This window comes from Channa argus, chromosome 15, assembly GCF_033026475.1.
Source record: "Channa argus isolate prfri chromosome 15, Channa argus male v1.0, whole genome shotgun sequence".
Taxonomy (NCBI): domain Eukaryota; kingdom Metazoa; phylum Chordata; class Actinopteri; order Anabantiformes; family Channidae; genus Channa; species Channa argus.
In genome coordinates this window covers 18,814,174-18,828,758 of record NC_090211.1, presented here as the reverse complement: position 1 = coordinate 18,828,758, position 14,585 = coordinate 18,814,174, and the positions used below count along the sequence as shown (strand labels likewise).

The following is a 14,585-nucleotide window of genomic DNA, read 5'->3' as shown; positions in this document are numbered from 1 at the left end:
TATCTGTTAATGCTTTACATCAAATTTTGAGGATTAAACAAAAACAAATCCAAAACTTGAATCTTTCGCAGCTCAGCAGCCTCCAAAGTTTTAGTATGTAGACTAATTTGTGCCAAATGTTTTGAAATGTGTTTCTAAAAAAAAACAAAAAAACAGAACAAAGTAGAAATTGGTACATCAGAAGTGAATGTGGCCATGATAGTAAAGTGATGAGTACTATTAAACAATAAAACATATTTTCTAAATACATATTTCTTTTCTCGGCATCATTGTTTATCCAGGACACAAAATAACAGTGCTCTTCAGATAAAATATTTATCTTCTCCTTACAGAAATGATCTGATCTATGATCTATATATTATTCTTATTATTATGTTAGGTGGCAGATTAATAAAATATGTTATATATGTGTAGAGGCGATCTTACTCGAATCTGACGCTCCATCAAATACTTCACTCCGGAGATCGTTGTATGACGAACATTAAACATTTATTGTACTTGCTTCTCAACTTAGCCGATGACGGATTAATTATACATACAAGTTTAAGTACAGTAAATTCACAAGCATGTTCACGAACAGCTTCATCAAACAGGACTGTTTCCTTGACAACTGGACAACAAAATTAAAAGGTAAACTACCACCATTACAACCATTCAAGGGCAACTATCGAAACTAAATGACGTCACTGGTGACGTCACCAGTATACAGAAACATAACACACAAGACAGTACAGTTCACAAAACACAATACATACTACATAAAACTAAAACTGAGGAAACCCTTGGTTGGCTCATACAATATGAATATGTGATTGTATGATTGTGTGACCTTTTTTTTAACAGTGGTTGTTGAAAGGTTGTCTATTCTAATCTAAAGATGCACTTTCGGGTTTTTAAACACGTGTGCAGAAAAACATTGCATCCTATTTGAAATCAACCTTTTTGACTGTGTTCATAGTAATTCAACTTGAGTAAAAAATAATGAAGTGGTACTTTTACTTGTTGTTGAGTACTTCATTTATTTTTATTTATTGTTTTACACATGAGAATTGAGTTTGCAATACAACTGCCCTCCTTTGCTGAGCATTTTGTGCAGGGATGGTCCACACACTTTTGGCCACAGTGCATCAGCTTTGATTCGCAACAGCTGGACCAATCAGAGAGCTGGAACACACGGCGCAAAATATAAAAAAACTAAAAAATAAGTACAAAAATAAATAATAAATAAATAAATAAATAAATTACAGCTTGTAAAATAAACTAAAAATGATTCCTGAAAACATAATTTCTTTAACTTTTCTTTTTCGTTTCGGTTTTCAACGAGCATGATGATGTCATCGGTGCGCGACGACGCCAGAGCAGGTTTATGTGGGTTCTTCACAAATAGGAAGACGATGACAACAAGTTTAAAAGAGGCTTTAAAAACCCACTTCGGGTTCGACAGCTTCAGGTCTAAGCTACAGGAAGATGTTGTCAAAGCAGTTACCAGAGGTAAAGCAGCGAAAAGCATTTTAATCCTCCCTGTTTAGGTCCTATAATCTGTGCGAATCAGCAGACGTTAGCTGCTAATAGCAACAGGTCCATTTAACCGACATGTTTCTTAACTAACGTTATGCCATCGCAGATAGCAAATACGTGACTGGTGTTTTGTTTTTCGGTAGGTGACAGGGATGTGTTTGTGTGCATGCCCACTGGAGCAGGAAAGTCCCTCTGTTACCAGCTGCCTGCAGTCGTGGCTGAGGGGATCACTCTGGTTATATCCCCGCTAATTGCTCTTATTCAGGTCAGTCTGATGCAATGCCACACCATCAAATACCTGTAAAGGTTTGTGTGTCTTCTCAAAGATGTGTTGCCCCCTTCCTGTACTCCCCCCACACCCCCAAGGACCAGGTAGACCACCTGCAGGATCTGAACATCCCCGCCTGCTCCATCAACTCCAAGCTTCCGGCAGGTGAGCGTCGTCTGATCCTGGCTGACCTGGAGAGCAGCAGCCCAAAGCTGAAGCTGCTCTACATCACTCCAGAGATGGTTGCCTCTCCCTCGTTCCAGCCCTGCCTGACTGGCCTGTGCTCTCGTGGTCTGCTGTCCTATCTGGCTGTGGACGAGGCCCACTGCGTCTCCCAGTGGGGACATGATTTTAGGCCGGACTACCTCAAACTGGGGGATCTGCGTGCTCGCTTGCCCGGGGTTCCCTGTTTGGCCCTGACAGCAACAGCCCCAAAGAATGTACAAGAGGATATTGTTAGGTCCCTGAGGCTGCGTTTGCCTCTGAGTTTTGTAACACCTGTTTTCCGCAGTAACTTGCACTACGATGTGATCTTCAGGGAGTTGCTCCCAGACCCATACGCCCACCTCCATGCATTTATTAAGAAGGCACTGGCCCTGGACAGCAGGTCTAATGAACAGGTCGGTAGACTACATTCTGTAAGGCGTAAGTGATTGAACACAAGCTGGTTAGCGTTATTTTTGTCTGTTTACTTCTTAACATTTTCACAAATATGTTAGATCTGTAACGAAAGAACAGCCCATTTTGCAAGAAGTGAAACAGAAACAGCTCAGTAGAATAATTGATTATAGTAAGGTTTTCATTTTACAGTGTGTCAGTGTGGTTGTCCTTTATGACAGGAGAATTCATCAAAGTTGGTGGATTTTGAGCAAACTAAAATAACATAAAGCCAGAACCTGGCTTTAACGATCCACATATCCAAATTTGAGCTTGACACTATGAAGAAGTAATCCTCATGTCAAATTTCAGTGCAGTTATGTTTTGTTCTTTCTTTGCCCAAGTTTTGATCCCTAAAGTTCCCAAAATGTATCTCAAATAGAAAAAAGAGTGTTTCTTTGAGGCAGAGCTTTTTTACATGTAAACGGAAAACTAGGAACTTAAATGTAAAAGTTCTGGTTTCTTTAACCTACTGGATGTAATATTTCTCCACAGGGCTGTGGGATTGTGTACTGTCGGACCAGGGAAGGCTGTGAAACAGTGGCTTACCAGCTGACCAAACTTGGTGTCTTGGCCAAGCCTTATCATGCAGGTAACATCGTTTTTTTTTTTTTTTCTCAGGGTCTGTAGAAGCAACTAAGTGTAGAAGTGCTTGAAAACACCAGGTTTTGGGCTTTGATGTTGGATCCTTATTCCTACAGGCCTGAAGGCAGGTGATCGCACAGAGGTTCAGAAAGAATGGATGCAGGGAAAGGTGCTGGTTATAGTGGCCACCATCAGCTTCGGTATGGGAGTAGACAAAGCTAATGTCAGGTAAAGCAGTAGCCGTGAAGTGTTTGTTGTGTTATAGTATTTTTATTTATTTTTTTATATAGCTGCTAGAAATTTTGTTTAGGATTGTACCTATAAAATATTCAGGTTTGTAGCTCATTGGAATCTTGCCAAGTCCCTGGCCAGCTACTACCAAGAATCTGGACGAGCTGGGAGAGACGGACTGCCTTCCACCTGTCGTACGTACTACTCCCCGAGAGACAAGGAGCAAATGAGCTTCCTCATCCGCCAGGAGGTCACCCGCAAACAGGTCTGGATCACCACAGCGTGCTAGAAAATGTGAGGAGTCTTATTGATTTCAGGAATTGTGAGCATCTCTCAAACCGCTTGTGCACTTGTCCAGGAAAAACGTGGCTCTGCAAAGGAGACGGACAAAACCGCCATTACAGACTTTGAAGCCATGGTGTCTTTCTGTGTGCAAGAATCGTAAGTCAGGAAATCACACATGCATGCAAATGTTGTTTACTGCATACAAGTCAAAAGTACAATGTGTGTAGGTAATGTTTTCACCCAACATGCAAATTGCCACTTTCATTACTCACAAGCTAATTCTCCCTGTGTACAGTAGAGGGCAGACTTAATCCCTGTTTGTGCTTTGCTGTACACTATGTCAAGAATATTTTCATGTTTGCTTCTCTTTGGTGGATGTTCCCTAACTTGGGTCTGACGGACAGTTCTCATTCCCCAAGAATTAGACGCACAGTCCTGTTTAGACAAGCATTAATGAATCCATTTAACTTTTCTCATCGTATCTCATTGCACAAGTCTTTGATGGCCTGCAGTATTTGTATTGTTCTACACATTTAATCTCTTTTATCCGACATAGTCTTACTTCAATATTAAACCCAGAGTTGGCCCTGACTTTTCCTCGGGTCAGAGGCGGTGGCCTTCAAAACACAGGGATGCTCCAACGAATGTAGCTCCTCCTGAAAGCCTGGAAAGTGTGTTTGGCAGCCAGTCAGTGCGTCCTTTTCTGCTTTTGTTGTTTGAAGGTTGGGCTTCTTCCCTACTGCTAAACACACCCTGTATGAGGCTTTGCTTGCATGGATCTTGAATTCTGTCTATTAAGTACATGATCATGACTCTCAGCACAAGTTCAGTCTTGAAGAATAATGGCACTTGAGAGAGTTTTCTTTGTGTTTGCAAAGACACTTTTTACCATCTCCTGTGCTTAGATGCCCAGTGCGAGAGAGAAACTTGGAGGAACTGCCTGTGTAAATAATGCTCAAATGTTGGACCCCTTCATCTTGGTCTTGCGACAGCAACAACACCAAACACAAGTTAGCAGTGTCATGAGCAGAAACACCACTGTAAGAGAGAAAATAATCACTTCACTGAGCAGCTCAGTCTTTTAAGAGTTAAAATTGATTAGGGGAAAAAACAAATGACACTTACAGATAAAGGTCAGGATGACGAAGAAGGCGCCCAGATCTATAGGGTTGGCATTGGGCAAACCCTGCAGCTTGACCCATATCTTGTTCAGGAGGTTCAGCACCTCCTCTCTGGGATCCATCCTGTTGACAAGGCAGAAATGACATGGATACATTTACAGTTAAGAGGTCAAACTTTGATTTGGTGTTCAAATCTATTTGCCTGCATTCAGTGTCTCCTTCTGCTTGTTATTGACTCCCTCAGTGGCTAAGATGACAAACTTGGTTTGTTGATGTAACTTGACATGGCATTTTCTGTTATTCGTGAATGTGACAAAGTGCAGCTTAACAGTTCCAGTCAGCAGTCAGCTTTGGGATTTTTCTTTTTTTTTTTTTTTTAAAGACGGAGGGAGGATCACAGTGGGAGACAAGAAATATGTTTTATTTCCTTGGAGAGCAGATGTCAACCTGTGTTTAATTTAGCCAAGTGTGTGGCGAGAGTGAGACTATTTGTCTGGGTAATGATAGGAATTAGAGGGAAAACACGGCCATTGAGTTCAGGTGGTAAACAGAAGTCTTTATACATGTGTCATTGTGTTTTATTTGCATAGACTCTTATGCAATAATCTTAAGGGGTGGTGTTGAGCCATACATGAGTTAATGTTTGACAGTGTTATTGCACTCTACATTGGCATGGGTGCAAATGTTTGGTGTGTGTTCAGCTATTTGTTGGTTTTGGGAGCCTCAGTTGGAGATGTAGTATTGCGACAAAAAAACAAACACGTAAACTAAATGATAGAACACAGTCTCCATTTTTAAAACAGATGTTGATGGAAATTGGCTTAATTATTTACTATTGCGAGCTAGATGAGAGGTTTGATGCCTTTGTCGTGGTTATTGTTGACGACTAGCTGGAGCTGGGTGCAAAAGTTTGCATCCCGAAATGAAAAGAGTACGAGAGAGAGAGAGAGAGAGAGAGAGAGAGAGAGAGAGAGAGAGAGAGAGAGAGAGAGAGAGAGAGAGAGAGAGAGAGAGAGAGAGAGAGAGAGAGAGAGAGAGAGAGAGAGAGAGAGAGAGAGAGAGAGGAGAGAGAGAGAGAGAGAGAGAGAGAGAGAGAGAGAGAGAGAGAGAGAGAGAGAGAGAGAGAGAGAGAGAGAATTGTAGTATTTATGTTATTTTGGCTACTTTTAATGTAATGTTCCCAGTATTATCTAATAACATCTGCCAGTTAGCTCCTAGCAAAGGACTGGTAAACAAAATGACAATACAGCATCTGAATAAAACAATTTAAACACAAATGTATTGTTTTAATGTTTAAGAAATTATTGTATAATTGTAACTTACCAAATACACTGGGAATTGACTGAAAAACAAAATTTTTCACAAAATAATTTACATATAATATGTACATATAATCAGTCTATTATATTTACATTTGTAATATATCTATTTAAAATTAAATGTATTGTTTATTTTAATCAGCAGAGAGAAACCCGAATTCCATTTAGTTGATAAATTAGTTTTTGATATTGTGGAATTCAGGCAGTTCCCCATTAAGTGTTTGACTCTGTGTTAGATTTAAAGATGAACAGCACCACTTACAAATGGTGTAAAAAAAAAAACACTGAGAGACCCTTCAAGTATTCAGATGGCACGAATGCTATCAGTGTAACCACAGTGTTACCCCACCCCTCATTTTAAAAGATGAAGTCAAGTTTCCACAGTCTGTTGGCAGATAAGTTCGCATTGTGAACAGTTTCTTTACTGCCTGCAGTATTTCTCAGGTGATTTGTCTCCTCTCACACGCGTGGAAGGCACTTACCTGTGAGAATCTTTGTTTGCTGCACCCTCAGCCGAGTCCGGGCTAATATGCAGAGATGACAAAACAAAGTGAGGAGACTGTTAGAAACATGGCATTTCTGCCATGAAGGAGTTGGTAGCTGAGTGCCTCATTCGTCAGTGTGTTAGTTTGTTGTTGGGACGTCATCCAGGGAAGTGTTGGGGCCGCTGCCTGACATTAGCAGCCAGATCCCGATCAGGGTTGGCGTGGATAATTCCTCAGGTTCTGATGGACTCCACGTGGAGTGGAGCAAAAGTGAGATGACACGAAAACGAATCCTATTCTTCCTGCTTTTTTGTTGGCCTTCATGCTTCTTTTACTGTTGTTTGTGTTTGAGCCTTCTCATCTCTGCTGCTCTTTCCTCAGTGTGGTCCTCAGGCTTGTTCTCTCCCTTCTTGTGGCTTTTGGTCGTGACGTAAACAGACTAGATATCCGCTGTGCTTTTCAACTGCGCGCCTTACTTTAGTCTTCCCCCTGAGGTGGTTTTCCTCTTTGACAGTCCTGCCTGGGAGGGACTGCTGCCTCCCAGAGTCTTTCTGCCTCTCCCCACCTCTTTTGATGACACTGCCTCTGTCTTTTATGGCTGTGGAGGCAGCGTTTCCATTTCCAGCAATGTAGTTAGTATGTTCTCGAAGTAATGGGCTGGTTCCAAAACCGTCACTTTGTGTGTGTGTGTGTGTGTGTGGTTGTGTGAATATTGGCTGTTACATAACACTGGATCTGACACAGGAGTGTGAGGCCTTTTTATAACAATGGAAACAATCACATGGAAACCAGGGATTTTAAGAAGAAACGTAGCATGTGTGGGTTCCTGCTAGAAGTTAATAGGGGTTTTGTGTCTAAAATGACCTGGAAATCACTTCCCAAATCAAGGCTTCATTTGTTCCAATGGTCTTTGAGATCATCAAAGAAGCGCTGAAATCAATACCAAGGGTGCTAGGTCACAATATTGTCATTGTCAGACAAATCTACTTTTGATTTCATGTAACAGAAAAATCCTGCTTGATGTATTTCATAACAGAAATATTGATTTTTTTTTTTTTTTTTAGTGTGGGTGTGATGGTTACACAATAGCTAGTAGATCCCTGATGCTCACTGATACTCATTCGATGTCTTTGAGAGTTGCTGTTCTGCTTTATCCCTGCATTACCCACTGCTGATTGACTACTACTACTATTAAAACCTAAATCAAAACAGAATGCAATGATTTGCAAATCTCATCAACCCATATTTTACTCTCAATAGAAGATAAACAACGTATCATATGATAAACTATTAGTTTAGCTCATTTTGACTTTGATGGCGGCAACAACTCTGGAATAGGGGGATGTTTACCATGGTGCAGCATCTCCTCGTCTTTTAACCACTGACTGTAAATGTCTGGGAAGTGAGGAGACCAGTTGCTGGAGTTTAAGAGAAGAATGGCTCATTCTTGTCTGATGCAGGATTCCAGCTGCTCAACAATCCTGGGCCCAGATTTTCCATTTTATGATGCGCCAAATGTTTTCTGTTGGTGAAAAGTCTGGACTGCAGGGAGGCCAGTTCAGCACAGACTCTTCTCCTGTGAAGCCCTGCTGTTATGATGGATGCAGTATGTGGTTCGCATTGTCTTGCTGAAATATGCAAAGTCCTCCCTGATAGAGACAATGTCTGGATGGCAGCATAAACCTTTATGTACTTTTTAGCATTGATGGTGTCTTTCCAGATGTGTAAGCTGCCCACACCATAGGCACTAATGCCCCCCCTAACACCATGAGAGAAGCAGGCTGTCCATTGATAACAAGCTGGATGGTCCACGGGACACAATGTCCATGGTGTCCAAAAATGATTTCAAATTTGAATTCATCACACAACAGTTTGCCATTTTGCCTCAGATCATTAAATGAACTATGGCTCAGAGAACACAGTGGCATTTCTGGACCGTGTTCACATCTGGCTTCTTCTTTGCATGACACAGCTTTAACTAACATTTGTGGATTTCAAAGTGAACTGTGTTCACACACGGTGATTTCTGGAAGTGTTCCTGAGCCCATGCAGTTATGTCCGGTTGAGAATCGGGCCTGTTTTTAATGCAGTGCTGTCTGAGGGCCATCCAGGTTTGACCTTTGGCCTTGTCCCTTGCGCACAGAGAATCCTCCTGAATCTCTGACTTTTTATTATATTATATTATATAATGTAGATAGTGGGATCTTTAAAATCTTTGTAATTTTACATTGAGGAACATTTTTCTTTTGCAGCCTTTTGTTGCCCCTTTTCCAAATCATTTTTACACAAGTTTTTTTTTTTGTTTTGTTTTTTTTTTAAATGGGGTTTCACTTCCATTCTAACTTTTCAGGAGCTGCAGCACCTCCTTATTCTTGCATACATTAGATTTTAATAAGCAGTGTCTCTTATCTTCCAGCTGTCGTCATGCCACTATCTCCACGTTCTTTGGGGACAAGAAGCCAAACTGTGCCGGTGCCTGCGACTACTGCTGTAACCCTAAAGCCGTGCGAGCCCAGCTGGAGCGAGCGGCTACCCTCAGCACCAAGACTGAAGCTCAGAGCAGGGAACCCAAGGGGCCGTTTGGTTTCCAGGCGGATCTTTATGGAGGCGGGAAGAAGGGCTACGGCTTTGAAAGGCACAGCAGCTTTAGTTACATTTAAATGTTGATTTGATCATTTGTTACGATGAATATATAGATTAAAAATACCATATGCCCTTGTAGGTATGATGAAGCAGAGGGTTGTAGTAGTGAAGATGATGGCACTAAGAGGAAAAAGGAGTTTTCTGACCTTTACAAGAAACAGATGAACCTACGGAAGGTGAGGAATAATAACAGCACAAAGTTTCTCTGAGCAGGAAAAACAACTCCACACACATGTTGTGTGGCTGTACATCTGTTTGCCAGCGGTGGGCAGGGAAAAGCAGGGCTGATTGGCCTTGTAGTAAATCACTGCCACATGTGTACCAGAGACAAAAAAAGATTTTCTCAGAAAAGTCCAAGTTAAGGTTGTTTAAACAGTTTACAACACAGCATCAATAAAATCAGGAATCCCACAACTGGAACATAGTAGGACATAAACAACAGTGATGTGATGAGAGCGATGGGATTAAACTTGTCTGTTGTCACTCAAACAGAACTTCATTTACAATTTCTGGAATAATGATTGTTATTGTAATTTTGCTACAAGGTAAAGCGATGCTACATATTAAATATGCTAAAAAAACAATCCTTTATAGACCAGAAAGATGGCTGTGTGTAGAAACTGAGCCCATGGATGGACTGGTGCTACAAACAATTTTTAAACTGCAGCTTAAATGACATATGTTTGTCATGTTATGCTCATTTGGCATTGTACGTGTTCAGAGTCATAAATATAGAGGAATTGTAGCCGATTGTCACTTCTCATAAGTAAAACACCAATATTGTATCACCATATCCAACATATGCGGTTTGATTAGTACTACTAACTTCTGTCTGTGCTCCTGTTACTGTAGGGAACTGGCATTCAGAGAGAAGAGTTTGTTCCTCCAGGTAAGTTCAATAGGAGAAATAAATCGTAATGAATGAATATCCTGGTTGGTGTCATATAACTGATATGTTTCGCTGGGTAGATGCTCACTGCCCGCTGAGAGAAGCCAGCAGCCAGAGGATCCCCCGGCTCACCGTGAAGGTACAGCACAGCTGCAAACACATTCCTCAGACCTGCTGCTATCATTAGCACATCTCCAGGAATTCAGTGACTCATGTGTTATGAGACGCACAAAAAAAAAGAGGCTGCGGAGGCCAGAGCTCCAACCGAGACAAACCAAAACATGATGGAAAAACAGCACGAGGAACGAAAAGAAAGGAGCCAGTAGTAAATGAAACTAAAATACTGCCGCAGTGGTTAATTTGTGTACTACATGTGAGGACATCATGCCCCCTCCCAGGCTGTGCAGTGCCGGTCCAAGCCCGGTAGAAATGCCAAATCAACATGCGGACAATGATCCGCTGTGGCGACCCTGACCTCATGGGATAAGCCGAAATGCCAAATAAATAAATGAATAAATAAAAATGTGAGCTTGTTATTGCCTTTTTAAATGTTTTAACCTATATTTCAGGCCAGAGAGCACTGCCTATACCTTTTGCAAGAGGCATTACATGGTCACCAGGGGGCAGAAGATGCACTGAAGTAATAGCAGAGACATTCTCTTAAAACCTTATACTTGCTTAATTTAACCCTAAGAAAATGGACAAACCTTTCTCACAGTCATCCTACTTTGTCTCCAACTCTCAGCTACGAAAGTCTGTCCCTGGCGGTGGATATGGAGCACGAGGTTTTCAAGAACAGCAAGTCGCCCAACCTGTACAAGGCTGCCGTCCTCAGAAAGGTAACTACTGATTGTTGTGCTGTCGATGCGAGTGAGTCGAACGTCTGACACATTTGTTGTTCTTAAGGTAGCAGAGATGAAGAAAATGGCACCCGCTGGAAGAGAATGTGATAGGACTCATAGCAGCAGTGACATGGGAGACAATGAGTCAAAACTCACAGAGGAAGCAGCAGCTGCCTCCTCCTCCTTCACTGAGGAGCTGCAGGGGTTCACATCTGCATCTGAAGTCTACTCGGTAAGATCACTTCTGTTTTTATCTGCTTGAGTCAGTTTGCAGGTAGCTCTGAACTTTTGTAACTTTTGACTTCAGATTTAAACCTGTATTCATTTCCCTCCCTTATTCTTCCAGCTAAAGCGTAAGAGAGTAGGAGCAGGCCAGAGGGGGTCCTCCAACCCATTCCTTACTGCCAAGGAGCTGCTGAAACCCACCATTTTGGACTCTGCTTCTGACAAGGGGACAGACAGTGGTGGGTTTTATAATGACAGCGCAAGGGGCTGTGGAGAGTCACTGATGGGGCCGAACAAGGAAACAAGAGAAGAGACGGATACAGATGCACTTCTAGCTGTAACATCATCAATCAGAGCCAGAGCACAAGCAGTTGCCGCCTCTCTGAACAGCCCGACGAAAGGAGGCAGAGCCATGAGCAAAAAGCAGCAGAAGCTGGCGGAAGCTGCAAAGAGTTCCCACAACATTTCTCAGTACTTTGTGAAGAAACAAGCAACTGAGAAAATCCAGGATGAGGTGGAGACGATGACAGAACTCGATGAAACATCTCATACTAACTCTGCGATACCCCAAGAAGCCATCAGCCCACAGCAGTCACCAGGCAGTGTAGAGGTCGTAGAGTCCGGCTGCGTGGAGTCGGACAATCCAGATGTGATCCAAGTGGAAAATAAATCAAATGTGATAGTTATACCTGATGATGATGATGATGAGGATGATAATGTTTATGATGACAAGAAGACATTGGAGGTAGTGTGTGACCAAGAAGCATCTAAAGAGGATGTGAAGTCAACCACAGAGTAAGAGCATCATTTTATGAAAAGGTTTATGGAAAAAGTTTAAAGTTTTCTCAACGTTATCTTTACCTCCGCACAGACAAAACACACCAGAGGAAGAAGCTACACCCCCTCAAAAACAAATGGTAAGCGATTGATGAGTAGTTTTATTTATTTTAGAGTTTCACGGGTTCAAGTCCCTCCAACGGGTCACCAGACGAAGAAGGGGAGTCAGGTGGGGAATTGGTGCGGGAATTTATTTTTACTGACTTTTGCTTTTTGTAAAAAAATCAGAGAACAGAGAAAAAAGACTAAAATGGTTTATGTAAAACCATCTTAGACGTTAAAAGATAAGGTGTCAGCTTGGTGGAACTGCTGTGGCCTCTAAAGATCTGAAATGTGACAGGCGCTTCAAGCATATCCTGAAAGGTAGAAGGTAACTAAAGCTTTCCGATTAATGGGTTAGTGGATCGGAAAGTCCACTATTCGGTGGAAGACTCAAGTACATGTTCCTCAAAATTGTACTTAAGTTACTTTTCACCCCTGACAGTGACTGATGATACATATATGTGCAGGTCACAGACAAACAGTCATCTCCTCCTGCCAAGCGAAGCCGCGCTGCAGATGGAAACAGCAGAAGAGTAACGTTCAACCCCAACGTCCAGGAGAGGCCCCTGCATCCGGTGATCGAGCGGCCGAAGAGTGTGACGCTTAAGGAGGCGGCCGATATCGTGGTCCGCTACCTGGACCCTTTTTATTCTCAGGGAAAGTTTGCGACCAAGGTGACAGTGAGACGACGATCACGTCGTGCTTGCAGAAAAAGGCATCCGTCATGTTTTATTTATGTGCTGATGAATTCTCTCAGCTGTAGTTTTCTTGGGTTGCAGGAGCTGTTCAAGTCCTTTGCTCGCTACCTGTCTCACCTTCTCACAGAGGGAACATGTCACGGAAAAGGCCAAGGTAAGCGGAGGAGGAATCCATTAAAATGCCCAGCCTTTAACATTGGCTCTTTTGTAACCGTTGTTTCCGTGTGCACAGTCAAAGCAGAAGCCAAAGTTCTCATCAAGAAGTTCTTCAGCAGAGTGCCGCGTTGCGAGAGCGAGGGGGACTGGAAGCACCTTAAACGACCACACAGCTGTAAAAGCACAGAGAACAAGAAGTGATGGGAGGGGAAACGTAGCTATTTTTAGAGTCCCAGTCTTCCTCATTCTCAGTGCCTAAACTTCTCTTTTCCCTCCGATCTCGGGCTTGATTACAGACTCCTGCTGACCAGGCTGCTCGAGCTCTGCTTTTCTTTCAGGCTGGCGGCTGCTACACTACTTTTATGGTCCAGCAATAAAATAATGGACTGTGAACAGCCTGAGAGATCAGAGGTAGCACTCTGGGCATAAAAACATGGCCTGTTTTTGATTTTTTTTACGTTTCAGCCTAATTACTACAAAAATATCTACACCAGACTCATACAGTGATTTCCTAACCAACATTTTGCCGCAATATGACACATTTGCGGTACTGCACTCTACTTTTTCTATTTTTTACACCTGCATTTGAACATGTATCAAGTGGCTGCAAGCCGCTTTTCATACTGAGCTGAAATTAAGCTTCTCGGTGAGGTTATACTTTAAGCTACACGCTAATGCAAGTAAGCTCATAGAGTGATATTTAACGAATGGGTAAAATGTTCATCATCTTTACCATATTAGTTTAGCATGTTAGCACGCTAATATTTTCCCTAACAATCATATTAGCCACAAAGTGCAGCTGAAGGTGATGGGAATATCATTATTTTTGTTGGTATTTAGTCATAGTGGTGTCAGAAACATTTTGACCTGATGATGGCACTGGAGGGGAAATCCTTACTATTCAACCTCTTGGGACCATGAATGTCAGAAAAAAGGTTGATGACAGTGTATAAAGTAATGGTTGAGATGCTTCAACTGACATTTCCATCTGTAGAGCGATGACTCATGGACAGAAATACTCTGGCAGTAATGTCAAGTATGCATCATTTGCAGAAAACTGGCTTAAAGTGTAGAAAAACATGTAGAGGCCTGGTGGCCGTTTTTTGTTTTTTTTTTAACAGCTGCTACATATTTCGTCTTGACTGCTGAACTGCAGAACAGAGACAAAAGAAAACTAAAATAAATCAAAGATACTGTATGATGTGTATATGTATACATTTTATTCAAACCAAACTCTGTTTTATGTTAAGGTGAGTTAAGGCTTCAGAAATTGTGCATTGTGTTTTGTTTTTTTGTTTTTTTTTGTTTTGCTGAAGCCTGTTTTTCTTTTACATCAACACTGTTTCCAATGAAGGACATGTTTCTTAGTTACTGTCTCCACAGTAAAACTGCAGCCACAGAGACCGGACTGTGCAGAGTGTGATCAGCCAGAGTTTGTCTAGTCTTTGCTCTAAATGTTTACAATAAAGTCTGTGTGCAATAAGAACTAACGCGGCCGGTGTCAGACGTCCCTGATTGTGTCTTAATTAATGACTGATTGTTGTCTTCAATTGGACAATTAGACTTGTTGGCGCTTCAGAGGCCGGAGGGGGAGGGAAGGAGGAGACGTCGGTACCGGGGACGCTGGCAAATAGCCGGTGACGTCACCTCCAGTGGTGCTGCTTTCAGGTGCGCCCAGTAATTTCTGACATCTATTTCCCTTCAGGTACAGAAAACATTAGAGATAAATGTTTGTTTCAGTTTGTGGTTTGCCAACAGACATATTAGTCTATTCTATCACCAAC

General features: G+C 42.0%; 1 protein-coding gene and 1 long non-coding RNA gene across 4 annotated transcripts; one reads left to right on the top strand and one right to left on the bottom strand.

Moving 5' to 3' along the window:
• Positions 1-1,259: 1,259 nt before the first annotated feature.
• On the top strand, positions 1,260-14,295 carry recql5 (RecQ helicase-like 5). Of its 2 annotated transcripts, XM_067478388.1 has the most exons (19): positions 1,261-1,491; positions 1,662-1,783; positions 1,885-2,406; positions 2,939-3,035; positions 3,145-3,256; positions 3,362-3,524; positions 3,618-3,700; positions 8,886-9,104; positions 9,192-9,288; positions 9,965-10,001; positions 10,082-10,140; positions 10,571-10,641; positions 10,747-10,840; positions 10,908-11,075; positions 11,190-11,863; positions 11,940-11,985; positions 12,415-12,621; positions 12,727-12,799; positions 12,878-14,295. In XM_067478388.1, the coding sequence occupies exons 1-19, from the start codon at positions 1,326-1,328 to the stop codon at positions 13,000-13,002; spliced, it is 3,135 nt and encodes a 1,044-aa protein (XP_067334489.1). In that variant the 5' UTR covers positions 1,261-1,325; the 3' UTR covers positions 13,003-14,295. The 2 variants fall into 2 exon arrangements, with proteins under 2 accessions (XP_067334488.1, XP_067334489.1); XM_067478387.1 differs by having other exon boundaries at positions 1,260-1,491; positions 12,415-12,799.
• LOC137100524 (uncharacterized) lies at positions 3,616-7,150 on the bottom strand. 2 transcript variants are annotated; one of them, XR_010910924.1, is made up of 4 exons: positions 6,467-7,021; positions 4,670-4,788; positions 3,817-4,582; positions 3,616-3,630 (listed from the first exon to the last, which is right to left on the bottom strand). It is a non-coding gene; the product is annotated as an uncharacterized lncRNA (long non-coding RNA). The 2 variants fall into 2 exon arrangements; XR_010910923.1 differs by lacking the exon at positions 3,616-3,630 and having other exon boundaries at positions 3,721-4,582; positions 6,467-7,150.
• Positions 14,296-14,585: the final 290 nt, after the last annotated feature.